Here is a 27,587-nt window from a genome sequence, read left to right on the forward strand (position 1 = left end):
TATTCAAATATTATCCTTTATTTAAATAATACAAAAATAATAAAAGCCATAGACAATGACAACTATTTCAGATCATGATATTTAATTCTAAATTTAAAAATCTGGAACAATCTGATAATCTGATATGTTTCGAATTACATATAAAAAAAAACATAACCTTAAATAATGATAGCCTTTCTAGAGAGCATAATTGCAACACAGCCTATATTCATAGCATCAATTATATATATTAAGCATTTAGTGAGATTCTTAAACTGTTAATAAAACATATATATCAATAACTGGTTACGATAATATATGAAAAATTTAACTATATGACATTCTATTTCTAAAATTAACTTTTTTTATTATCTGTCTTGAACGCGTCTTAACCAGCATTGTATCGATTTAAAAACATTTCTATAAATCATATATGTCACATAAACATTCGAGATATATGTTCATATTAATATATAAGTAATCGTGCATACTATGCATCTTTAAACAGTTTTAATAATTAATTGTAAAAAAAATATTCCAACTCACAGACTTAACAAAAGATTTAAAAGTGAAAATCATTTTTATACTGACTGTAACTGTCACTAATTATATATCTTTAACATATCATGCGCATGCGCACAACGCACTAGTTACATCACAATGGTATAGGAATGTATGTATAAGAAATTAGTAAAAAAAAATCGCATCACAACAATAACGGTTACATATACTTCTTATGAGATTCAATTCATCTGTTCTTAATTTAAATTGATTTAAAGATGCATCGTATTTCTTAATAACCAACGATTTAAACTTAAAAATGTTTTAGAGAGTGATGAGTTAAGCGCTGTCTCTTTCTAACGAATATCAAATCAATGGCGCCCGAAAGAGACAAATCTATATTCAAATACACACTCGTTAAATAAATCTTAATTAAGACCGCGTTGTTAGTATAGCTTAGCATAATATACATAAAAAAATTGGTATTTCCATTTACATAAGGACGTAAGTGGGTGCGGCTTGCACGCCACAATTGTCGTCCTTAATCGCCATGAGGACATATCCGTCGTTACCCCAGAGATTCGACCAGGAATTCTTAATCAGCCAATACTTCTGACCGTTGAGGACTCCAAAGCCCACAGCCAAGACTGCGTGATCTAATTGATCTACTTCATTCTTACTGAAAGCGGAAAGCAAACAAATTTGTTTTATAAAGGTATTTTAACATAATTCGTGGTTTCGGTCGGAATACATCAAAAATATATTAGTATAGTACGACACAACTTAAATGTAGCATCGGCCAAATTCGTAAAACCGATCACATCCGTATAAGGTACACTATCCCAAATTATCAATATTTATTTCTCATGTGAATATGATCTTTACACAAACGTAATAACGTGTAATGTCATATGACCTAATATATTCGTCAATTTGACACGTCGATTTGCTTTCTCGAGTTGAACTGACACGCGAATCCATAGCGACGAACGGCGCGATAGGGAGCTGTTTCTATTGGTTGTATGAATCGCCAGTAATCGGTTTAACGAATTTTGGCGATGCTACATCTAATTTGTGTCGTTATAGTTTATACGTTATAGTTTACAGTAGTGCAGTCGGCGTAATAAAAGGTTCGTCACATTAAGATCTATTTTCGCGTGCTCAGTGTGGGCGATAATCAGCTTTATCGATCGAGAATGACATATTGCGTCGTAATGATTTGTCGTTTAGATTCAAAAGGTACTAAGAGGTAAAGACTTGATAAAGGAATTAATTTAAAAACTGACGAAGGTTTTCTTTCTCTGACTGTACATAGTTTATATGCGGTACATGAAAACGTGTCCTTGTGTAATTAAAGTATTGTAAACTCGAAAATGTTATTTAAAAAAATTACCATTCTAATGTAGACCTAGTTGTTGCCCGCAGTTTTGCTCGCTATTTAGGTGATTAGTTGTCACGTGTTAGTTAAAAAAAGTAGCCATGTCTCTTTACAGTTCCAATTTACTTCATAGCTAGTTTCATTAAAATCGGTTTAGTAGTTTGGTTGTGAAAGAGCAACAGATTTACATATAGAAAGAGTTACTTTCACATTCTTAGACGAGTCGAGATGGCTCAGTAGTTAGAACGCGTGCATCTTAACCGATGATTGCGGATTCAAACTCAGGCAAGCACCGCTAATTCATGTGCTTAATTTGTCTTTATAATTCATCTCGTGCTCAGCGGTGAACGAAAACATCGTAAGGAAACCTGCATGTGACATTTCATAGAAATTCTGCCACATGTGTATTCCACCAACCCACATTGGAAAGGGAGAGGAGGCCTTTAGCCCAGCAGTGGGAATTTACAGGCTTTTGTTGTTGTTAGGTACTTTCACATTTATAATATTAATGGTAGATATTTAAAACTATGAAAACCTCTATATAGATAATTTTAATGTCGGTCATACCATTTGGGTTCGTAGTAGACTCCATTGGAATAGAAGCTGAAACTCTTGTGTGAGGCGTCGATGGCTACTGATATCGGTCCGTGCTTGAAAATCGCCAACTACAATGAATACATATTATATATACGACGACCTCCGTGGTCGAGTGGTGTGTACACCGGTTTTCATGGGTACGCCACTCCGAGGTCCCGGGTTCGATTCCCAGCCGAGTCAATGTAGATATCATTAGTTTTCTATGTTGTATTGGGCCTGGGTGTTTGTGGTACCGTCGTTACTTCTGATTTCCATAACACAAGTGCTTTAGCTACTTACATTGGGATCAGAGTAATGTATGTGATGTTGTCTCATATTTATATTTATTTATTTTATATTGTTACGAGAGTAACCTTAGCCTTCAATACGGTGTTATGACATCTGATTCTATATCATAATTTATATCACATTATTATTGCATATTATTAGTATAGCTGGAGCTATTGAATTTACTTTATTATATACAATTATTATCGTAATTAATTGATGAATAATTTGTAAAACTGTAATTGATATTATTTTATATGGTACAGCATTTAATACGGGCATGTAACACTATTTCTTATTTTGAATATGATTGGCATTCTAACAAAACATAGAGAGATTGGAGCGTCATTGTAAAACGATAATATTATTTTGGCCATCCCGAACTACTGAAATAACAATATATTAAATTAATTTACTGGTGACTACACTAACTGACCAGAAGACGTAGCAACCTAGTGAAGGTCACGGGAAGACGCTGGTCGTTATGGCGATCTTAGAGGACTATGTCCAGTAGTGAACGGTCTTCGGCTGACATGATGATGATGACACACTAACTGAACTAAACCTCAAAATCTATGACTAATAACAATAAATCTTTATTATATAAATGATAAGACAACAAGCAACCAACAACGAAAAAAGTTTAAAAAGCCTTAAGTTACTCCTTATTACATCAGCTATCTGCCAGTGAAAGCCCCGTCAAAATCGGTCCAGCCGTTCCAGAGATTAGTCGGAACAAACAAACAGACACAGACAAAAAATATAAAAAATCTCATTTAGGTACAGGTACCTCGTACATATGCACTTAGTAGAAAGCAGTTATTTTGATATTACAAACAGACATTCCAATTTTATTAGATTAGTTTAATTTTACCTTTTGTATTAAAAAGTTTCCTTTTCTTTGGGTCTTCTGATTGTGTCCTTCTCAACTATTGATTCAACAAATTATTTGCAAATGAAACTGACCTTTAGAGCATTCTCATTCTTAGCGGTGACATTGACCCAGCCCTTGATGGAGGTCACAAGGGTCACATTATCGATGTGACAGTAGCCGTCCTGTAACAATTATTTAGATGATAAATAAAAATATTCAATATTTTATTGAATAGTCATATTAGTGTTAAATCAACTTAACATTTAACAGCAAGTTTTCAGTTAATGTTTGAATAAAATAAGAGTTTAATTATAATTAATAATTATTAAAGAGCCGAGTCGAGATGAGTTGAGTCGAGATGGCCCAGTGGTTAGAACGCGTGCATCTTAACCGATGATTGCGGATTCAAACCCAGGCAAGCACCGCTGATTCATGTGCTTAATTTGTCTTTATAATTCATCTCGTGCTCAGCGGTGAAGGAAAACATCGTGAGGAAACCTGCATGCGACAAATTTCATAGAAATTCTGCCACATGTGTATTCCACCAACCCGCATTGGAACAGCGTGGTGGAATATGTTCCAAACCTTTTCCTCAAAGGGAGTGGAGGCCTTTAGCCCAGCAGTGGGAATTTACAGGCTGCTGTTGTTTGTCTGTTGTTGTAAAGAGCCGAGATGACTCAGAGGATAGAACGCTAATGATTGCGGGTCTAAGCCCTGGCAAGCATCGCTGAATTTTCATGTGTTTAGTTTGTATATATAATACATCTCGTGCTCTGCGGTGAAGGTAAACATCGTGTGGAAACCTAGTTGTGTGTAATTTACCGAAATGGTACCAAATGGTACTCCTAAACTTCTCCACAGAGGGAGAAAAGGCCTTAGCCCAGCTGTGGGAAATTACCTGTCCCAAATAACCGCCATAGTCCTCCTCGGTGGGCAGACCGTGTTTCATGATCCACTGGTACGCTCTGTAATCTTCTCCGCCATCACAGCCATTGTTGCCAAAACTGAAAAAAATACATATTTTAGTAGCGTAATGCGATATTGGTGTGTTTGTAGCCAATAGCCAATAGTTGGTAGCCAATATACTAGCCTATACGACTGCTTGTATTCGATTACTAAAAAGCAATATTGTTCTCGCTCTGTTATACGCTATTAGAGTGAAATGGCTTCACATATAATTGTGAACGGGTATCCATTCACTACGTATTCTACTGCCAAACTCCAAAACTTAGTTTGAAGGGGATGGTTACTTTTACTTGCAGTTCCAACGTTTATATGGCAGTAATGCTCTTCGACCATTTGACCATTTGCCATACTTTACAAAAAAAAAACAAAATTTTCAGTCAACTTTTTTCTTAAATTATTTTCATCTATTTATTTGTATAACTTCGGAGTAACTTCAAAATAAGTTTTTGTTTATCTAAATCCTGTCTCGACTAATGAAACATTTTTGTTTTTTTTTTTTTACATTTAGAAACGCATTATATTTGTTTGTGTGAAACATACGATAAGGTAAGTGTGATATATGTAATATACGTGTTGCTATGGTTAACGCTCGTATTAATGTTATTCGGAATGCTATGGAAAACATTCTTCTTAACAATAAACTAACAAGCAATTCAACGTTATTTTCTATTATCTATAAATATCTCAGTAAGTTACCCCCAGGAGCAGTCGACGAGCGCCTGCTGGCTGAGACGCACGAGATGTCCACCATTGTGCAGGAACAGCGCGCCCTCCACGGCGCCCACCGTGCCGAACGACCAACACGAGCCGCACACCGACTGGTCTAAGACCCCAAAGCAAGAAAAATTTATAAAATATGCTATTTGACTGGTTTTTGCAATTAAAGACAGCGGTAAGCGACTTTGTTTATGTATATGTAGTATATTTGCGTGTACATAAATAAACTATAATGTCTTTTGTGCATTCGCGACCCGTTTAAACTCGAGAGATAAATTTTGTTCAACGTGGTTTTTACACTGTATGTAAAATCTACTACGTCAATATGTAGATAAAATATAATTTATAACTAATATCAATATGTTCCACAAAACTATCAATAGGCTATTTGACTGGTTTTTAAAATCTATTTTATATTATTTAGTAGAGGTTAACGGACCCAGTAAAAGTTGATTTTTTTTATTTCTAGTACATATTTTCTGAAAAATATCGTATTAAAAATTCCATATTTAAATAGCGCGCGAAAACGACACTTGGACAATATGGCGCTGCAATGGGGTCGGTGACGTCACTTTGCTGTATTTTAATCTGTGGTAGATATAGTAGAAAAGCAAGGTTTACAAGAAAGTGACTTCATCATAAGCCCGGCCAATCAGGAGCGTTTTGTGTCACGTGACAAAAGTTTGAAAAAATGCATTTTTATTTATTGATTTTTGAATAAATTAAGTATTATTTTCAAGTTTCGTTAGTAGATAACCATTTTTGAACTCATAATATACATTGATTACAATAATTCACGATTTATTTTTCGCATTGTCAAATTGTCAATCTATACTAACATTATATACGTGAAAGTAACTCTGTCTGTCTGTAACGAAACGCTTGGCCCTTGGAGTAGTGGTGCAAAAAGCTTCATCAAAAGTATAACTCCTCGTCTCATTGCCTCCACTGGTGACAGGAGGGCTGGTTCGTTTTTTGCCCAGAGGATCGGAATTGCGATTCAATAGACAAATGCTGCAAGCATTCTTGCCAGCATTCCACGCGGTCAAGATTTATACTGTAGCTAGTTTTAAGTAATATTTGTACATATTTAAGCATTTAATGTTGTTAATTATTATGTATATACAAAACTATTAAAAATATTATATACGAGTAACTCTGTCTGTCTGTAGCTCTTTAACTACCTAGGAAGGAAACTCCAAGGAAGGACATCGGCACCAACTTGATCAACTTCGTTATCCTCATCACTCCCTTATTCGCATCCTCATCATCATCATCATTATCACCACCACAATCATCATCACCGCAATCATCATCACAATCGCGACTGACATCATCATTATCATCATCATTATCACCATCACAATCATCATCACAATCGCGACTGACATCATCATTATCATCATCATTATCACCACCACAATCATCATCACCGCAATCATCATCACAATCGCGACTGACATCATCATTATCATCATCATTATCACCATCACAATCATCATCACAATCGCGACTGACATCATCATTACCACCTTGATCAACTTCGTTATCCTCATCACTCCCTCATTCGCTTCCTCATCATCATCATCATTATCACCATCACAATCATCATCAAATCGCGACTGACATCATCATTATCACCATCACAATCGTCACCACAATCATCATTAAATCGCGACTGACATCATCATTATCACCATCACAATCGTCATCATAATCAACATCACAATCGCGACTGACATCATCATTATCACCATCACAATCTTCACCATAATCATCATTAAATCGCGACTGACATCATCATTATCACCATCACAATCATCATCACAGTCGCGACTGACATCATCATTATCACCATCACAATCGTCATCACAATCGCGACTGACATCATCATTATCACCATCACAATCTTCACCATAATCATCATTAAATCGCGACTGACATCATCATTATCACCATCACAATCATCATCACAGTCGCGACTGACATCATCATTATCACCATCACAATCGTCATCACAATCGCGACTGACATCATCATTATCACCATCACAATCGTCATCACAATCGCGACTGACATCATCATTATCACCATCACAATCATTATCATAATCATCATCAAATCGCGACTGACATCATCATTATCACCATCATAATCATCATCAAATCGCGACTGACATCATCATTATCACCATCATAATCATCATCAAATCGCGACTGACATCATCATTATCACCATCACAATCATCATCACAATCGTATAATTACAAAATCCTACCTTTAACGGGTGTAACAGCACCGAACAGCCTCCAGTCCATCTCCGGGGGCAGCTTGGAGCTCATCTCCTCCAACTCAGCATCTCCGTAGGGGAAGGGTAGACCTAGTCACGATATCGATTGAGTTATAATCAATTATCATAAAAAGAAACAGAAAATTATCATAAGTATTATTAATTAAGTTTTTAGATTAGATAGACAGTCTACTTGGATGAAGAATAAATAATTAACGTACCTACATTATCACATACATTACTCTACCCAAGACCCAAGACAACATAGAAAACTTTTTCTACATCGACTCGGCCGGGAATATAACCCGGGACCTCGGAGTGGGATACCCATTAAAAACCGGTGCACACACTACTCGACCATGGAGGTCTTCGTTTAATTTTTAATGGAAAAGCATCACTTGCAATTGGCATACAAATTAGGGGGCCTCAGGGGGGGGCACTCACCGGCGTTGGGGCCCGAGTAGCGTCGACCGCGCAGGGCCTGCAGTTCGGCGTCGGAGCGGTCGGCCAGGTGATTGACGGACAGTGTGAAGCCGCGACGCGCACGGTTACTGGAGTGTATAAACCTGCACCGGATACAACGTCAGCGTATGCTAATATATTTTTTTCTCAATTAAATTTGTTTAACCAATAAACTTTTTTGGTTAAACAAATTCAATTAAAAAAATATATGTTTTATAAAATAATTAATTAAAAATTATTTTAATTTACCAAAAAATAATCATCAGGGGTGAGGTCGTTGACGGTATCTGGTCATGAACGATATTGTCACTACCAAACCAGAACGACCTGGGCTTACCACCGGGTAAACCACTAGAGTTTTGGTGGTTTCTTTTCTAATATAACCTTTCCCAGCTGCCTACTTAGCGCATAATATTTCGCCATGATATATGCACGACTCACGATGAATCAACTAGGTTGAATTATTGAAATAAAAAAAATCTCAAGAAGAGAGAAAATACCCACCCTTGCCTAGTCACGGCACTTCCTTTTTTTAGAAGTCGGTTAAAAATAAAATTTTAAAATGTATTTCTTACAACAGAATTGAAGATTACTAGTTGTCACTTAAGTTTTACTTGTATACCCTTAAAATGAAGGGTTGATAGTCAAACAAAAAAGTAAACTACCCAACTTGTTTCATACCAATTAACATCACATTCGATCCAGTAATTTAGCCGTGAATAAGCAACGTACAAAGTTACTTTCAAGTAAAGTAAAGTAACAGCCTGTAAATTTCCCACTGCTGAGATAAGGCCTCCTCTTCCATTAAGGAAAGGGTTTGGTATATATTCCACCACGCTGTTCCAATGCGGGTTGGTGGAATGCACATGTGGCAGAATTTCTATGAAATTTGTCACATGCAGGTTTCCTCACGATGTTTTCCTTCACCGCTGAGCACGAGATGAATTATAAAGACAAATTAAGCACTTGAAACAGCGGTGCTTGCCTGGGTTTGAACCCGCAATCATCGGTTAAGATGCACGCGTTCTAACCACTGGGCCATCTCAGCTCGAGTTACTTTCGCAGGTATAATATAAGTATAGATCAGTATTGTTACCTGAGGTTCTGCCTGAAGGTGTTTATTCTGGTGGCGTGTTCAATTTCAGATGCGTATTGCTTGTTGTGCTTCATCTTGAATCTGTAAAACAAATAACAGAATATTAAACAAAAAAATATTATGGTACACGCAGTCAATCCGCTTTAGTTATATATTATGATTAAGATAAAATAACAACAACAACTACAAAAATTTCCCACTGCTGGACTAAGGCCTTCTCTCCCCTTGAGGAGAAGTTTCTTAACAAATTCCACCACGGTGTTCTGTAGCAGAATATCTATGAAATTAGACACATGCAGGTTTCCTCACGATGTTTTCCTACACCGCCGAGCACGAGATGAATTATAAACACAAATTAAACACATGACATCATTCAGTGGTGCTTGCCTCGGTTTGAACCAGCAATCATCGGTTGAGATGCATGCATTTTAACCAAAAAAAATACCTTGCAAATAGATCAATGTGAGTCCTCAATAAATAAGCTGTAAACGTGAAGCTAACAATAGAACACATGACATGATTTCTAGTCTCTGAAAATGTCTGAAGGTTTTTTAAATAAACAATAAGAAAGGCAAAAAGTTGTTTAAGTAAAATTTATTTGTGTGCCATTTTATATGTAAGTTATTTTTAGTTTCATCCTTTAGTAAATTAAAAAGAATTTAGAATTTTTTCTATTTTTTTACACAGACCTTTTTGCCTGAAATTGTTTTTAAACATCAAGAAATATTTCGACTCGACTAGGTAAATATAAAATCTGAGCATTTGATCGTACCTCTCGAACTCATCAGCGACGTGAGCGTCATGTACCGGGTGGACGAACTCCTTCATCGGGTTGAAGGTTGCGAAGTGGCGCGAGCCGGGCCCCGGGAACGACGTGCATTGGAAACCTTTAACAACAGTTAGCATATATAATCAACAAAGTAATAAAACTGGGATGCAATCGCAAGCAAGGCAACATAAATTTACAGGCTACTGTTATTTTTGTTTTTAATAAGGAATACACAAAAAAATAACCAAAAAGAAAAACCGAATTCAAACAAAATAATATTTTAAAACAAATTAATATATAATTGCATATTCAAAATATTTTTAGAGTCCTCCTAAGTAAAATGAAATGTATAGTCCATTCCAATGACAAAAGGAAACATTCAAAACATACCGTATTTTTCAATATCACAAGTGTTTTGTTGATAAGTCCACTATAAGATTAAACAAACAGTTCTTGATTAATATATCTTCATTTGTAATACAACAATATTTCACTAAACTACAAAGATCCACTTTAATTTCACTTCCAAAGTAACGAAAACAGTTTTGTCGACATTCAAGACGCCATTTCTCGATGACGAACATTAAAAATAGAGGCCTCAACTAGGCATGTTCGTTAAACGAATGTAGACGAATGAATTTATACAGATAAAAATATATTATTTTAGTTTTAAAATTCATTATGGATATTTTTTTTTAAATATATTTATTTAATTGGTTGTAATATATAATATGAATTATTTATTAGAAACGTAAAAAGTTACCTAACGATAGATAAAAAAGTTATTTTTAAACAGTAAGGTTTTTACATAAAAATAATATTTTTACCAAAGATGTTAAAAGAATTATTTTACTTAAAAATAATCTCTTATCTCGAAATGTAGATCAGTTTTTTGCATAGCAATTTCATAGTTTTGAAAATAATACAATGTTAAGAAAGACATTCGTCTCTCATCTTTCGTATCATGTGCACGGATGCTTATTCGGAATTCTCTGAAGTTTTTAATACGACCTGACTTTGTTTAAACGGAAAATTACTTTTAAAATAAAAAAATATATATCGTTCTTTAGCATTATATTACCCATTCGTTCAATTATTTTCACCTCACTAGTCGAACGCAAATGACATATCAATTCAAGGTCAAAGTTGTTTATTTACCTTTTCTCCTCTTCCCATTGGAATAGATTATAAAACATTAGACTGCTTAAAAGTCGATTTACGATTACAAAAAAAAAGGGCAGACGAATAGGCTCTTTGACTAGTTAAGGAACCCAGGAAAAGTTGTATTTTTTTATTTCTAGTACATATTTGCCGAAAAATATAATATTAAAAATTCCATATTTAAATAGCGCGCAAAAACGCTACTTGGACAATATGGCGCTGCAATGGGGTCGGTGACGTCACTTTCCTGTATTTTAATCTGTGGTACATATAGTAGAAAAACAAGGTTTACAAGAAAGTGACTTCATCATAAGCCCGGCCAATTCAATTCAAACGTTTGTCACGTGACACAAAAGCAGGAGCCTTTTGTGTCACGTGACAAACGTTTGAAAAAAAAGCATTTTTCGTTAGAAAATAACTATTTTTAAACTCATAATACACACTGATTATAATAATTCACACTTTATTTTTCGCATTGTCAAATAGCCTATTGGTAACCTCCTCCTTTTTGAAGAAAGATAAAGGTAGAAAACGTAAAAGACAGACGGAGAGTATTTTCAACAGACAGACATTTCGCATTTATAACACAAATAATTAGTAAATACTAGTAGGATACCTAGAGCATCATGAATAATAACGCACCTGAGTCCACGTGAAACACATCCTGGTCAATTTCATTCACATCATAATCGCTGTAGTCGATGTAGTAGTGGTCGTAGTGAGACCCGAGCAGGGAATTGAAGCCTTTCATTTCATACCTGCATCAATAAATTACAAATGTAACAGGCCAATCATTTATTACATAAGACGATTTAGGTGGGTGTTCCGACCATGTCTTATCTAGACACGCGATAGCGTGTCAGCCAAGTTCAGGTAATTGAACTGACGAGTAGCACCGTGTGTAATTTTACACGAACCATTTGGAGCCACTTTTGACTCCTTCATAAGTCAAAAACTGTTTGACAAATTTTGCAAATATATTAATACTTGCGAGCTCTAAATTTCATAAACACATCTCAAACGGTTATTTAGATATGAATGTCTAAAAATCGTCATTTTTATCATTGACTGACCTATAGATCAAAACTGGCCAAGTCAGACCTTAGTCTACAATATATTATTCTACGTTATAAGGAGAAATGTTATTTTATGTAGTATTAAATGAATTTCAGGAAGGACATTTGAAGTTAACAACCAAGGTATATTTTATAATACTGAACTTGGCTCTCATTTTACATTTATGTTTTTGATGGGATCTTTTCTTACAAAGAGGTTTTATAGGAGTTTTAATAGTTCTTAAGTAGGATAAAAAAATCTCAGATGCGTATAGTACGACACAACTTAGATGTAGCATTGACATATTGAAATTCGTAAAACTGATCACATCAGTATTAAGTACGCAATCTCAAATTATCAATATTTATTTCTTATGTGAATATGATCTTTACACAATCGTAATAACTTGTAATATCATATGACCTAATATATTCGTCAATTTGACACGTCGATTTACATGCACTCGCTTTCTCGGGTTGAACCGACGCGAGAATCTATAGCAACGAATAGCGTCGAACGGCGTGATAGGGAGCTATTTCTATTGGCTGTATAAATCAGGAGTAATCGGTTTAATTGAATTGGACGATGCTACATCTGAGTTGTGTCGTACTATATCTTAAGAGCGTTTGAAATTACAAATAAATATTTTAAAAAAAAAAACGTTATTTTGTCACAGACTCTTGGGCTATGGGCTTGTGGCGCGACAAACAATTTCTTAGTCATAGAATATGAATTAAAAATAATTTAAAGTAATTAATGTTATTATTGATTATTATTATTATTTTTAATTGTAGTCAGATTATTAACCTATTATTTTGAAAAGTCATTTCTAGCCGATAATATAAACTAATATAATATTTTAAATTAACATGGTTATTTTTATTATTAAAGTTATTCATTTCGAGATATTTACCATGTATTTTATTTTTGTTCGGTGGAGCTCGATATTTCGACATTATCTACGAATGTCTTGTTCACGAGACTTAACTTCTGGTTCAAAAATAAAAAACATGCTAAATATCGCGAACTTAATAACTTTAATTATAAACTAATACCTTGTAAAAATAATTAATATATATTTTTATAAATGTCATCCATGAGGGATTCTATATCTCACCTGACTGGAATAGCGACGGCATCCCCCCTCAAACTCTTCCTGAACTTAACCCACATCGTGTATTTGTTGATCTTGTCTCCGATCGTCTGGACCATACGCCATTTTGATGTGTCAGAATCTTGCATTGTCTCTGAACCTGAAATAATATTACTTATTTTATTGATCGATATTTATTCAATAAATGTAACTCGAGTGGCCTAGTGGTTAGAACGCGTGCATCTTAACCGATGATTTCGGGTTCAAACCCAGGCAAGCACCACTATATATATGTGCTTAATTTGTGTTTATAATTCATCTCGTGATCGGCGGTGAAGGAAAACATCGTGAGGTAACCTGCATGTGTCTAATTTCATCGAAATTCTGCCACATGTGCATTCCACCAACCCGCATTGGAACAGCGTGGTGGAATATGTTCCAAATCCTCTCCTTAATGGAAGAGGAGGCCTTATCTCAGCAGTGGGAAATGTACAGGCTGTTACTTTACATTTTTTTACGTTACTAATGTAACTCTATGATATTTTGACTTTAAAAGTTTCCCGTTCCAGTATTGAAGAAGTTACAGCATATTGATGCGATATACATACATACATATGCAAATCCATTGTGGATATCATAGATATTAATCTATGATATCCACAATGGATTTGCAAAGCTTTTTTAAATCGACTAAACTGTTACGAAATTTTTGAAGTTAAAATAGAAATTAATAGTTAATAGTGTTGTATTTTTTTATGGTATAGTTTGGCGGACGAGCATATGGGCCACCTGATGGTAAGTGGTCTCCATCACCCATAGACAATGACGCTGTAAGAAATATTAACTATTCCTTACATCGTCAATGCGCTGGTGGCGCATTGGGAACTAAGATGCTATGTCCCTTGTGCCTGTAGTTACACTGGCTCACTTACCCTTCAAACCGGAACACAAGAATACTGAGTACTGTTATTTGGCGGTAGAATAACTGATGAGTGGGTTGTACCTACCCAGTCGGGCTTGCACAAAGCCCTACCACCAAGTGTATTATAAATAAAGATACATATATTAATCATATAATCCTAGTAGTGCACAATATAGCTGAATATAAGATTTGTTTAACTTTTTTCCCACATTCATTGGTACAGGGTATACTTAAATCATGATCATAGGCCCATCGACTCGGTCAATTCGCACTGAGCATGTGCTTTCAATTTTTAATTTTTATTTGTAGAAGGTAAATAGACAAATGGACTGAAGATGAATGGGCTCTAATAGCCATATATATGTAGATTTGTCATTAGAACAGGTGATCAGCGTCTAAATCTTATCTATCGGTCGTGTGACATGTATAATAAAAAATTTAGTACTATAAATAAATTTTCAAGTTCCCTTATAAGTTTTAAAAAGAACATCAATGAATTGCTTAATCAATTAATGTCAATCTTGTGTAATGTTTTAATTTTAAATCACTAAAATTAATTAATTTTTGTTATTATTATTATTATTTTTAATTCTTCATATAATGATCCCAGTCTTTATTACTTACTGCTTCTAATTTGTAATAGATATCAGTGGACACTTGATTAGTTTACGTATTATTTTAGTATGTTTTCATATTACTGTTCTATTGTACTGTTTGTTTCCCGAAAATAAATAAATAAATAAAAAATAAACGGCTACCCAACACTCACCAATATATTTGAAGTCGGTCATGTCCGGTAGCACAGATTGTATATTGATATCCTCGTCACTGGTTCCGTTGACTTGGAGACACGTTTCATGGTTGAGCACCTTCTCAGTTGTCACTGGTGCTATCTGCAATAATATAAAAAATAAAAATCGTATATTTAATTTTTATATGTCTTCATTGGGGCGGTTTTAAAGCTTTATGAGCCTTAGAGCTAGAGCGCACTGGTGATTTTTGTCACGGTGATTGTTTCGTCACTCTTGTCAAGTCCGTGAATATATATGGAGTTGCGCGCACGTTACGACGTGACAATTGGGTGACATTTGTGTCCGCCGATCGGCAAACAAGCCGGTGACGAAACTGTCAGCGTCTTTACGTTTTTTCATAGCAATGCGCGCGCTAGTGACAAATTTGTCACTGTTACAAAAATGACCAGTGCGCGTTAGCTCTTAGGGGAGAGACTATATTAGCATAAGAGTTAACATTTAATATTTCCCAAAATATTACCGAAACAACAAATTAAAAAGTAAAATAAAACCTATTTATTTATTAATATGTATTCCAGACGTAACAGATCTTGAGAAATATAACATATATGATTTGAGTAAAACGTGAGATTCCTAAAGCCTTACAAAAGTATATATAATAAAAGAATATAAATAATAATAAAATAATAGTTTCATCATGTGTTACTATCGATTTTCCTGCTTCCTTTATCATGGTAATGACAGTCGGACCACAAATGTGCCAACTAATGATAACTAGTCATCACCACCCATGGATATTAGGTCTGTAAGAAATATTGACCATTCCTTACATCACCAATGCACCATTCAAAAACAACAATAATTAATGTACATGTTTATCAATAGAACATCTTATTGTACTCACAATAAACTATTTCAGTACAATTTCAACCGAAGTAAACTTAGATACGGACAATTGTTTTAATAAACTGCTGCACAATTAAATAACATAAAATAATTATAAATCATTATAACCTATATGTTATTCTGATGTATAGCCTATACAGTGGCGCCACCGCCCACGGCCTCGCATAACAAAGGGCCTCGATCCCGAAATTTGAAAGAAACAAGGGTCTCGCAAAATCTTGCTCACATTAAGAATCGATCTTGCGCCGCCACTGAACCTATATTACTGTAAAGTTTTATCCAAAACCGTTCAGTAGTTACATACATACATCCATCTCCACAAACTTTCGCATTTATAATATTACTAGGATGAAAATCCGTTAAGTTTGTTTGTCAGGCAGCCGAATAGATTGAGGGGGGGGGCGACTTGGTCGTATAATATGTAGTGATGGTACATACTTAGAAGCGACTAATAAATTGACCATTTAACAGTGTGGTCATTAGTGCCAATAATATGCCTTTAACGTTAAATTGAAGTAATTAACAACTCCGATCGAAATAAATACTAGAAACAGATGGGCGTCTCAGGGAAAACCTAAGTGAGCTTATAAAACAGTTATAATAAAACTCATATACAATGTATGTTAAATGTAATTATATATTTTTGCATAATCGATGACTTAGAGGGATATCAAATTATGATTACAAGTTTTTAATTTGCAAATAAAAAAGGGAAATGAAAATAATTTCACCTCGAATTTTCCTCTCCCTTTGAGGACAAGGTCTGGAACACATTTCACCACGCTTTTAAAATGGTAGCCATATTTTGGATATTTTTGAGATCACAAAAAAGGATAATCGAAAAAAAGAATAAAGATTTAGAACTTTAAAAGAGAATTCACTCATATACCTTCAAAAAAACAGGATAAAATTACATTCCACTAATAAAATGTAACTTTATTGCAATCAAACTTCGTTGCCTTTTAGCCTTTTTCCTATTCTAAAAAAATTTCGTATCAGAACGTATCGAATTTTATATGAATTATTAGTAGCATTAACCTCAGATTAATTTTAATGATACCTTAAAACCTTCTCGATTTTCGATCAAGTTACCTTTCGAACAAAATAAACTATGATGCCCAGACGTACACACACACTCACACATCAATAAATAAATATTGGACAAACTTACATTACTCTGATCCCAATGCTAGCTAAAGCACTTGTGTTATGGAAAAACAGAAGAAACGACGGTACCACCAACACCCAGACCTAACATAGATCACTAATGATCTATTTCTACATGAACTCGGCCGGGAATCGAACCCAGGACCTCGGAGTGGAACCCATGAAATCGGAGTCATCACTATTCGACCACGGAAATCAAACATTGAACAAACTTTTAAATCACTTTTTTGATGTATCATTATAATGAATGTGCATAGCAGGTTTTTTTTTATTAATGTCACATACCTTAATTGAAGTGCCATATTGCGGATACGTCGACGCGGACAATTGGTACGTTTTGACCATAGCGCCATAGTAGTCGATACGGGATTTGCCATTTTTACTGTCGAACCTGTAACGATGTTTAAAAAAATTAATATATAAAACAATATACGTTAAAATACGCAATGGCACTGCTGTTAAGAGAATATCTGATGTGCGATCTGTCCCTAGCCAGCTAAGCCAGACAGCCTTACCACCAAGTATTTATATTTTTTTATATTTGATTGGACAATATCACATATATAACACTTATCCCAATGTAAGAAGCTAAAGCACTTGTGTTATGGAAAATCAGAAGTAACGAGGGTACCACAAACATCCAGACAAAAGCCAACATAGGAAAGTAATGAACTTTCTACATCGACTCGGCTGGGAATCGAACTCGGAGTGGCGTACCCATGAAGACCGGTGTACACACTACTCAACCACGTAGATCGCCAGTATTTAACTTGACTACTTTAATTTCACTTCCAAAGTTCCAATAGCAGTTTGTTGCCCAGAGGATCGGAATTGCGATTCAACGGGGAAATGCTGCTAGCATTCTTGCCACCATTCCACGCGGTCAAGATTTATACAGTAACTAGTTTTAGTTCATATTTGTATATATTTAAGCATTTAATGTTGTTAATTCTTATATCAATAAATTGAATATATAACAACAGTTTCATAAACTTTAAAAACGTATTTTTTTTCACAAAACCATAACGCGATATTCGCCATATATATATACATACATACATACATACATAGGTTTATAGACATTTATTCTCAAAAAGAAAAAAGACATAAGTCGCTTACGTAACAAAACATATATATTATTTAAGTTTTCAACTAATGATATCGCGTCAATTAAATTTCAAATGTTTATTTGGCTTTTATCCTCTTGTGGTTGGAATAAAATATAATTAGTAATCTAAGGTACATACAAACCACATAGATAAATGTATCCTTATTACTAGATTAATCTGGCAAAACAATGTTGCGCAATATTATAATAAGTATAACTTATCAACATAAAAAACCTTTGTAATGTAATAAAAGCCGTCACTGAACGTCCGAAGGATTTATAACGTCGATATTTATGTTTATTGAATTCATTTAAAACTAAAAAAAAAAGTAATAAAAGATTAGAGTCGCCTAAGCATGTAAACTACATAACGTTAGTGAAAAGGAATGAAGGCGGCAAAATTTTACTTTTGAAAAAAAATACAGACGAATTGAAAACCTCCTCGTTTTTGAAGTCGGTCGAAAATGTGTTTTATTAACTTAAAAATAAAATTCCTTTTCTAATAGTATGGATTTGCCACATTTGCTGTTTTTCTTTTGCACTGAATAAACTTCTCAATATCATCATATTATTGCTATTTCAAATCCAAATTCTTTGAAAAAGTTCAATAATCTCACAAAACAGATATGTAAACAAAAATTTACACAACATATTGTTTAAATTTCAACTCTATTGTTTTAATTTAAGAGCTTGATTTGTGTATAAATTATCTCTACCAATGAATCATCAATTAATTAAATTTAATTGTTTAAATAGAAACACACATGTTGATAATGAGGTTGACTATAGTTAAACAAAATTAATTGTTTAAATAAATTCTAGGACAAAAAGACATCTTTACATTCAGACAACTCAAGTTCATTAAACAAATGAACAAATAAGAGAAAGAAATTCCATCTGCATGATCTTCTTTCTCTTTTAATTTAATGAGAAAAACTGAATTAGTTTAAGTGACCCAAACTTATGTGTTATTTGCCACAACAATTTCTATATGGTGCCTGAAAAGTGTAAAAAATTACAGGAGACTTAAGCCCAATAAAATTAGATTTTTTCATTTAAAATAATTGTAACAAATTATTGCTTAAAAACAAAATATATACTGTGTTCAAGAATTCTTAACATTCAAAATATAATAACATTCCTTAAGAAGCAGTAATAGTTATCATGGGATTTTTAATTTTTTTAATTTTTGTTTGCTAATTACAGTTGCAGTATTGTGCTAGAGATTTTGTAACTACCAACATTATAAACTTACAACTGCAAAAAACAAATTAAAAAAAAGCGTTTATAAATATATATATCTGTCATTAAAAGTTGCATTCGAACATAAACTGAACAAGTTAATAACAAAACAGATCAATCAGCAAGAAATCCTATATCGACATGATATTATATGCTTTGATACAAATAAACATTTTCACTTTATAAATAGGACAACAAGCATTAATGATTACATATTTGTTTATACAACAATAATTACTTATAACGAATGTGAATGACCTTTGATAACAATTTTCATATTTTAAATCTGTATTTAAATCATACTCCTATGAACAAAGACATGGGCTAATGCTAAACAATAATATTAATTACAAACAACACCTTATCTACAATAAATTTGACCCGTAGATAAAGTTCAAATAATAACTCCAGATGTGACCTCGTGTTGTTCTACATTCTACCTTTTTAAATTAAAAAAAAGAAGTTATTTTTTTTAATCATGAAGATTATATATATTTTATGCTAATGATTTCTCACACTATGAATAAAGAAAACTTGCATACATATATAGTAAATAGATCAATACTATTTATATAAATTCTGCATACAAGGTAAATAACACAATTATACAGTTGAATCAACATTAATTGTTTGTGCTAGATTAATAGCAATTACATAGAATCAGCATTTTAAGTTATGTGTCCTTCGTTATATTATTTTTTAATTTTTTAATGATCGAAATTTAATTAATTATTAAAATCTAAATCAAAGGTTCCTTTCTGACTATAAAATGTATAGGCTGTAAAAATTGTTGTACAAAATATATTAGAAAAAAAAAACTTACCAAGCGTAAAATGGTTCGTGTAGCTCTGCATAAGGTATATTTAGCAATCCTTTAACGGTATATACGCTGCTCCATTGCGGCGGAGTATCTAAAACAAAAGGATGTTTAAAAAAATAACAATCGATTTAAATTTCAAAATCTTCTTTTAGTATTTACTACGCATTTTTTTATTTAGTTATAAAGTTATAAAGCTTTAACACAATTTACCTTTGTCCACATATCCTAATGTGGATCCGATGAAGATACAAAAAATCGTAAAAACAAACATTCTGAACAAGCGTTCACTTGAACCGCTTTAATCAGAATGACATGATTGAGTATTGACAAGTATTTAACAGTTGAATATTTTGAATTTTACTGAAATTTTATTATGCACTGCGAAATTACTTAAGGTGAGAGTACACTAGTCGAAGAATTTATTTTATTGTTGAAAATAAGTTAAATTATATTTTTCCCTAAATCTCATATAAATAGCATAATAAATTATCGGAATATGAGTATGAATTAATCAAATTATCAATAATCACCATAATTCAAGAAAAAGTTATAAACATTTTCGACGGAAATTTGTTTAAATGTTTTTAGATGGAGAATATTGAGAATTGGAAATTTGGAGATCTTTGCTCAGTTCTGGCAATTTAAGGCTACAAAAGAGCTGTTCCTGTGCAGTTATTTTTGCCTACTCCGTAAATTTCATCATGACATTAAGACTTTCAATTGACATATTTTAAAGGAATAAATTACTTAAAAATAGGCTGACCAAACTGAAAATTAAACGATCTTTACACTCCTTTGGTTATTATTACAGCTATGAAAAAAAAGACAAACTATTATAAAACTTTCACCCAAATAATGGTGTTCGTCAGGAATACATAATCTCATCAGTTGTTTCCAAATATTATACCATCAATTGTGCACGTGAAACTCTTGAAAGCTGGGTAGATGGACCTGTTATTCGAATGGGACTACACTATGTTTGTATACATAAATAGTAGATTATTTATGGCATCAAAAACAATTCCCCTTTTTTTGAAGGGAATTGCGTTATTCGAGATTCGTATGCCCTAAGACGTATATCAATCAAGTATATACGGTCTATTTTGTTAAAAAATATATTTATAATTAAGCATACAATTGCAACCAAAACGCAAGTGTAGACTAAGTAAGTCTTAATAGCTTACAACGCAAATAAAATTAAAACAAGTGTAAGCATACTAAATATGTGACTAAGCAAATTAGTCACATATTTAGTAAATCAGTAAGGAAAATTTTTAACTATAAAATCGAAATTGTTATTTCACTTATTTGTTAATAAAACTGATATAACTGTGCCTATATTTGCTTATGGATTTATTAAATATTCAAGAATATATTATATCAATAAAAAAGAATTATCGTCACGATGAATGATGTACATAAATTTATTATACCAGTACTTATTATTAGACGTACTAAACAGATTTTGCTTATATTATTAAAGATTTATTTCATATAGCTATTATTATTACTGTAAGTCATTTATGTTACAATTTTCTCCTGGAATTATTCCTGATATTTTTATTAAAGGCAACATTGGCTATTTCATTGTTTTGTTTGACATCTATATGTCAAATTGCTGAAATTACAAATTGTGAAATTGCCTGAGGACTGTACTTGCGGCATTTGAATGAATTGAATAAATTTGTATTAAACAAATGAAACGATGTAATTTATTAAGTGACAAATAATTTAGAATCACGTTAGCTAAGGATTAACATCAAGAAAAATGAGTAAAAAACCAATATCATTCGGCAAAATTAGTTTTAATATCAACAGAACCTCATCGCACGATACATGCGATGGATCGACTTCAGGTTTCGGCACATTCGGTCGCACGCCGATCCAGGAGCAGAAGGATATCGAAGAGATCGCTGAAGACCTCGAAAGCCAGCACGTCCACCAAGTTATGGGAATCAAGAATTTTGGTAAAAAAGCCAAAAATTTCGATGTCGAAGAAATGATGAAACAGGCGAAAATTGCCGCCCAAGAAGCGAATAAAAAGAAGGTCGAAACGATAGTATCAAGTAACACAGAGGAGAAATCTTACACAGTTACTGCAGCACCAAATCAGGAAGATTCAAATGATGAGGATGATCTGATAGGACCTCCGATACCTTCAAGTCTCCCATCAAAAGAGTCTGTCAAAGATAAAGATGAAGGGAAGGATGATAAAAATAAAGGTGATGAAGATAGTTATGATGAACTCAGCGGTTCAGATGACGAAGAAATAACCTTGGAAAATCGAATACCAAATTCACACGAGGTTAGTTATAAACTATATACTTTATATAAGAATGTCACATTTATACTAATCAAAAAAACAGTCCAAATTTAAAGGAATACACACTTTTTTTTATATAATTCACTGTACCAGCATTCCTCATACTAATAGCATGTTAAGTTCTCAAGTATATAACGTTTAATGAAATGAAGTAAGCCAGACATATTAGATGGCTTAGTTTTTCTTCTTGCTATGACCTTGACCTTGTGACAAGTGGATTCTCCTAAGCCAGAAATGGGACAATTGGTGTATGCTTGAGGAATAGAGTCAAAACATTGTTTGACGTAACTCAATGTTTATTGATGAAAACAATTATATCCTATTTATCATTTCTAAGGGTCTAATAACAGGATCAGTAGTGCCTTTTTTTTAATAATATGTAAAGTGAATTATGAAATCTATTTAAGATGAAAGAAAAGTATTAACCTTTACCTCATCTTTAGTTATGTATGTCTTGGAAATGTGATGATCTAGATAAAAAAAAAATGATTTGATGTCTAAAATGAGTGATTTAAACTAATAAGGTAATAATAATACTAGGTGGTAAGGCTTTGTGCAAGCCCGGCTGGGTAGGTACCACCGACTCATCAGTTATTCTACCGCCAAATAACAGTACTCAGTATTGTTGTGTTCCGGTTTGAAGGGTGAGTGAGTCAGTGTAACTACAGGCACAAGGGACATAACATCTTAGTTCACTAGATTAGTGGCACATTGACGATGTAAGGAATAGTTAATATTTCTTACAGCGTCATTGTCTTTGGGTGATGATGACCACTTACATCAGGTGGCCCATATGCTCGTCCGCCAACCTATACCATAAAAAAAAATACTAATAAAAATGATTAATATTATACATGTAAACATGACTTATATTTTTCTTACACTTTCATAACTTAACTACTCAACAGATCACAATAAAACTTTGATTACATGTTGCTTGGGGTACCTTCCACAAATCCTTTACGTACGGACGGAAACTATTTTAATGAAACATTATACAGTTGTTGACAATAAGCCTGTTTTCGGTTGTAGTCTCTTGTGTGATTACTGGCACAGTTCCATCAATGTGCAACAAGTAATGCATTGTCTGTGAGTCGCAACTGTTTACAAAACATTAAAGTACCTTTGCAGTGCTCATTATTATTAAATAGTTAAAATTATGTATTTTGAATGCAACAGATACTCTGTTACTTTTTCACACGTCTAAACTGATTTTGATGATGTTTAGTTTGGCGTAATTTTAAACCATAGAAAGTCGTTTTATAAAAAAATATTTTAAATGTTGAAAAATCGGAAAGTATTCCGACCCCGTGGAAACTTCACTTAATTGTTAAATGACGATTCAAAGGTGCTTATAAAAACCTACTTGAGTAGAGTTTATTTTTATTTTTATTTGATATAAAATAGAGTAGGTTTGTGTCCTAAAAACCGCGATGTAAATATACTCTGGTAAAGCCGCGAGTTTTATAGAGTCGCTAATATATTTAAAAGATTACTAAGTTTAAAAAAGTTAATACTGAAACTGAACACTAGAGTTAAAAACTTTATACCAAATATGAACTTTGGTGGTAACGTAGGATTTCGGTTTCTATATAGGTTGGTTATGTTTTGTATTCCAGGTGGAAATGCTCCACGGCACCAAAGCTGTGGTGGCCGTTGCTGTTGACCCATCAGGGGCTCGACTCGCCACTGGATCTGTCGACTATGACGTCTCATTTTGGGATTTCGCTGGTAAGACAAAAGTCCCTTATATCTTAATCATCAAATTATCCCATATGTATTGTTGACTGATTCCGGTCGCGACGTATTTAACAGTGTATAGGGACTGTAGTTATATTTTCAAGTGTATTTTTGTTATCAAAAAAGATGTAATCTCTATTCTCTTCCATTTATTATCCAACACGAACGAATTTCACAAGTTCACGAGTTCAGGCATCAACGGTTTTACGTACAAAAGCCATTACAAATTTTGACAGGTATAGAAAGAAAATTTGGGAAATGGACTGGTTAGTCCATCATTTCCCAATTTTGCTTTTTTGTTTTTGCCTAAATCGAGTTTTGATAAAATAAAATGTGTTTATGTATCATAGTTTAGTGTGAAAATAAGCCACTTGATTGTAAGCTAATGTGGTAACCTAGGGAATTGAGATGTGATGTTCCTTAAGCCTACAAACCAGAACACAACTGTACTAAGTATTACTTTTTGGGGGTAAAATATGGGATGATTGTTTTGTATCTACCCAGACTGACGAAAAGTGTAGTAGACTTAAGGTATTTACTCGTCTGCAACCGACAGAAGTAATTTGGAATTAATTCCAATAATATTTTCCCAGGAATGGATGCATCCATGCGTTCCTTCAGAACACTTCAGCCCTGTGAGAATCATCCAATCAAAGCTCTCCAGTATTCAGCAACCGGTGACTCCATTTTGGTCGTCAGCGGAGCCGCCCAGGCGAAGGTCCTGGACAGAGATGGCTTCGAAGTGCTCGAGTGTGTCAAGGGGGATCAGTATATCAATGACATGGCCAAGTAAGGATGTTTAATATAATATAATATTTTGCTATACATTTCGTAAAACATCATGGGGAAACCTACATGTATCTAATTTCATAGAAATTCTAAATTCTGCCACATGTGTATTCCACCAACCCGTGTTGGAACAGGTGGAATATGTTCCGAACTTTCTCATCAAAAGGGAGAGGAGGCCTTAGCCCAACAGTGGGAAATTTACAGGCTGCAGTTGTTATACATTTCAGTTCATCATCAACAGCCTTTTTTCGTCCACTGGACATAGGCCTCTCCAATATATTTCAGTTAGTATACAATAAAGTTCTGGTCTCTGTAGGCAAAGTTTTGTATTGACACTCACTGAACCTACCCTCGCGCGTCATTTCACAGTTTGCTCCAGGGGTAAAAAAAAGTAGCGATTTCCAAGACTAAAACTATCTCCAGAATTAAGGTTATCTGAATTGGTTCAGCAGTTTAAGTATGAAGAGCTTACAGATACGAGTTACATTCCCATTTATAATGTATGTATATACGTCGTAAAATTTGAGGAAAAGTAAATTTGCATTGCATATTGTCAACCTTTTTTTTTGTCTATTATTATTTTCATTTGATTTCAACATATAATATTTATGAACATTATGATCATATAAAGATAATTAAGTACATAATTTCCTAACGATTTAAATTGCCTACGAGTTGTCTAAATATATTTTTTCTTTTCAAGAACCAAAGGACACACAGCAACACTCAATAGCGGCTGCTGGCACCCACAAATAAGAGAGGAGTTCATGACCTGCTCCCAAGACGGAACCCTCAGACTATGGCTCACAGAGAACCCAAAACAGCACAAATCAGTCATCAAGCCACGGCAGCAGGGAGGCTTGAAGACAAACCCGACTTCCTGCGCATTTTCGAGAGATGGCAACACCGTCGCGTGCGGATGTTACGACGGTTCCATACAGATGTGGGATCATAGGAAGAATTTCGTCAACACCACATCTTTGCTACGCGACGCACACCAGAAACAATCGGAAATATCCTGCATTTCCTTCTCCTATCTTGGTTCGCTTTTGGTCAGTCGGGGGAACGATGACACGATGAAAATATGGGACTTACGTAACTTCAAGAAGCCGGTGAATGTTTTTGGGGGCCTGTTCTCGAGGTACGAGCAGACGGACTGTAGCTTCAGTCCTGACGATACCATGGTCTTCACTGGCGAGTCCCTGCAAAGGAACCAGGATGTGGGCAGATTGGTATTCTTCAACGCGAAGACGTTTGAAAAGGTGACGCAAATCGATGTTGCCAAATCGCACGTCATAAAAGCAGTCTGGCACGCCAAGCTGAATCAAATATTCGTTGGCTGTGGAAATGGCATCGTCAAATGTTATTATGACAATAAGAGAAGTCTGCGTGGAGCGAAACTCTGCATCGTGAAGACACATAGGAAAAAGCAGTCCATGGAAGTTGTGAGCTCGCAGCAAATTATAACTCCACACGCGTTACCGCTCTTCAGGCAAGAGAAATTGAGAACGAGCAAGAAGAAAATGGAGAAAGACAGACTGGATCCAGTCAAGTCCAGACGACCAGATCTGCCGATAACATCCGGCCAAGGAGGTCGAGTCGCTGCCTCCGGAAGCACCCTGAGTTCGTTCGTGATCAGAAATCTCGGTTTGAGTAAACGAGTTGATGATGAACAGGATCCGAGGGAGGCTATCCTGAAATACGCGAAGGAAGCTGAAGAGAATCCGTTCTGGGTGGCCCCAGCGTACAAGAAAACTCAACCGATGCCGATATTCCAGGACGGAGATGATGGACCATCAGATCCAAAAAAGCAAAAGTCGTCGGAGGGTTGAAGTTTTTTAAAGAACACACTTTTATCAAACGGTACCTGAGATTTTTGACAGGCCTTAAATAATTAGATTTATTAAAGAGGAAACTATATCATAGTAAATATTTTCCCTATTTCAATATTATAGATCATGTCACGAGTCGAATTCCTATGGAGCAAAATAATCGTGCCTCATTGGTCGACGTATGCCTTGGGATATTGATGAATTCTCGATGTAAGACAATCCTAAGAAATTATTTGATCAATGAAGACAAGGTTTAATCAATAAACGCACGAGAACAATTTCATTTGAGAGCTCGTTTCGTGGAATGGACTATAAATCGTCTTATACTAATCTTCTTTTTAAATATTCGTAATAAATAGTAGTAACTGCCACAAAAATTTCTATATGTATATGACGTATTGTCCGGAATATGCTCTGGACATGACCGAAATAACAATTTTATGAAAAATCATATTTATGTAAGTGTAATTTGCAATTAGCTGAGACAGTTCCAGTAGTTGGAGGGAGGAGTCTTAATCGATGATCAGTGGCGTAGCTAGGTGAGGAAGGGCCCTAGTGCATAGAAAAAAAATCGGGCCCTCATCCCCTCTTTTTCATCACTCTTTAACTAATAATTACCCTTTAAAATTATAGATACCAAATAAGAAATCTTGTGCGCAGGTTCGTGATTTTCTAGTTACACAAGCGTAAGGTTTAGCTTAGCGGGCCCCCTGAACTCCGGGGCCCTGGTGCATTGCACCTCCTGGCCCTACGATAGCTACGCCAATGTCGATGATTGCGG

At 34.3% G+C, this 27,587-nt stretch overlaps 2 protein-coding genes across 2 annotated transcripts; one reads left to right on the forward strand and one right to left on the reverse strand.

Annotated features, from left to right (window-relative positions):
- Window positions 1–20,442, reverse strand: LOC124540083 (digestive cysteine proteinase 1). The gene is made up of 15 exons (XM_047117496.1): window positions 20,333–20,442; window positions 20,126–20,213; window positions 17,238–17,343; window positions 14,897–15,020; window positions 13,230–13,365; window positions 11,699–11,814; window positions 9,899–10,013; window positions 9,127–9,207; window positions 8,013–8,134; window positions 7,557–7,658; window positions 5,259–5,385; window positions 4,495–4,600; window positions 3,689–3,778; window positions 2,426–2,523; window positions 1–1,159 (listed from the first exon to the last, which is right to left on the reverse strand). Exons 1-15 carry the CDS (start codon window positions 20,391–20,393, stop codon window positions 973–975), a joined length of 1,659 nt encoding a protein of 552 aa, XP_046973452.1. The 5' UTR covers window positions 20,394–20,442; the 3' UTR covers window positions 1–972.
- Window positions 20,443–21,737: 1,295 nt separating this feature from the next.
- On the forward strand, window positions 21,738–26,953 carry LOC124540139 (gastrulation defective protein 1 homolog). Its single transcript, XM_047117585.1, has 4 exons — window positions 21,738–22,427; window positions 24,065–24,176; window positions 24,779–24,974; window positions 25,678–26,953. The coding sequence occupies exons 1-4, from the start codon at window positions 21,891–21,893 to the stop codon at window positions 26,804–26,806; spliced, it is 1,974 nt and encodes a 657-aa protein (XP_046973541.1). The 5' UTR covers window positions 21,738–21,890; the 3' UTR covers window positions 26,807–26,953.
- Window positions 26,954–27,587: the final 634 nt, after the last annotated feature.

This window comes from Vanessa cardui, chromosome 24 (genome assembly GCF_905220365.1).
Source record: "Vanessa cardui chromosome 24, ilVanCard2.1, whole genome shotgun sequence".
NCBI lineage: Eukaryota > Metazoa > Arthropoda > Insecta > Lepidoptera > Nymphalidae > Vanessa > Vanessa cardui.

Excerpts from the sequence above, each read along its gene's own strand:
- LOC124540083 (XM_047117496.1), bottom strand. The coding sequence starts at position 20,393 with ATGTTTGTTTTTACGATTTTTTGTATCTTCATCGGATCCACATTAGGA. Across the intron at positions 20,214-20,332 it reads ATTAGGATATGTGGACAAAG|ATACTCCGCCGCAATGGAGC; the intron begins GTAAATTGTGTT and ends CTTTTGTTTTAG. Across the intron at positions 8,135-9,126 it reads ACCTTCAGGCAGAACCTCAG|GTTTATACACTCCAGTAACC; the intron begins GTAACAATACTG and ends TATCCGGTGCAG.
- LOC124540139 (XM_047117585.1), top strand. The coding sequence starts at position 21,891 with ATGAGTAAAAAACCAATATCATTCGGCAAAATTAGTTTTAATATCAAC. Across the intron at positions 22,428-24,064 it reads GAATACCAAATTCACACGAG|GTGGAAATGCTCCACGGCAC; the intron begins GTTAGTTATAAA and ends TTTGTATTCCAG. Across the intron at positions 24,177-24,778 it reads CTCATTTTGGGATTTCGCTG|GAATGGATGCATCCATGCGT; the intron begins GTAAGACAAAAG and ends ATATTTTCCCAG.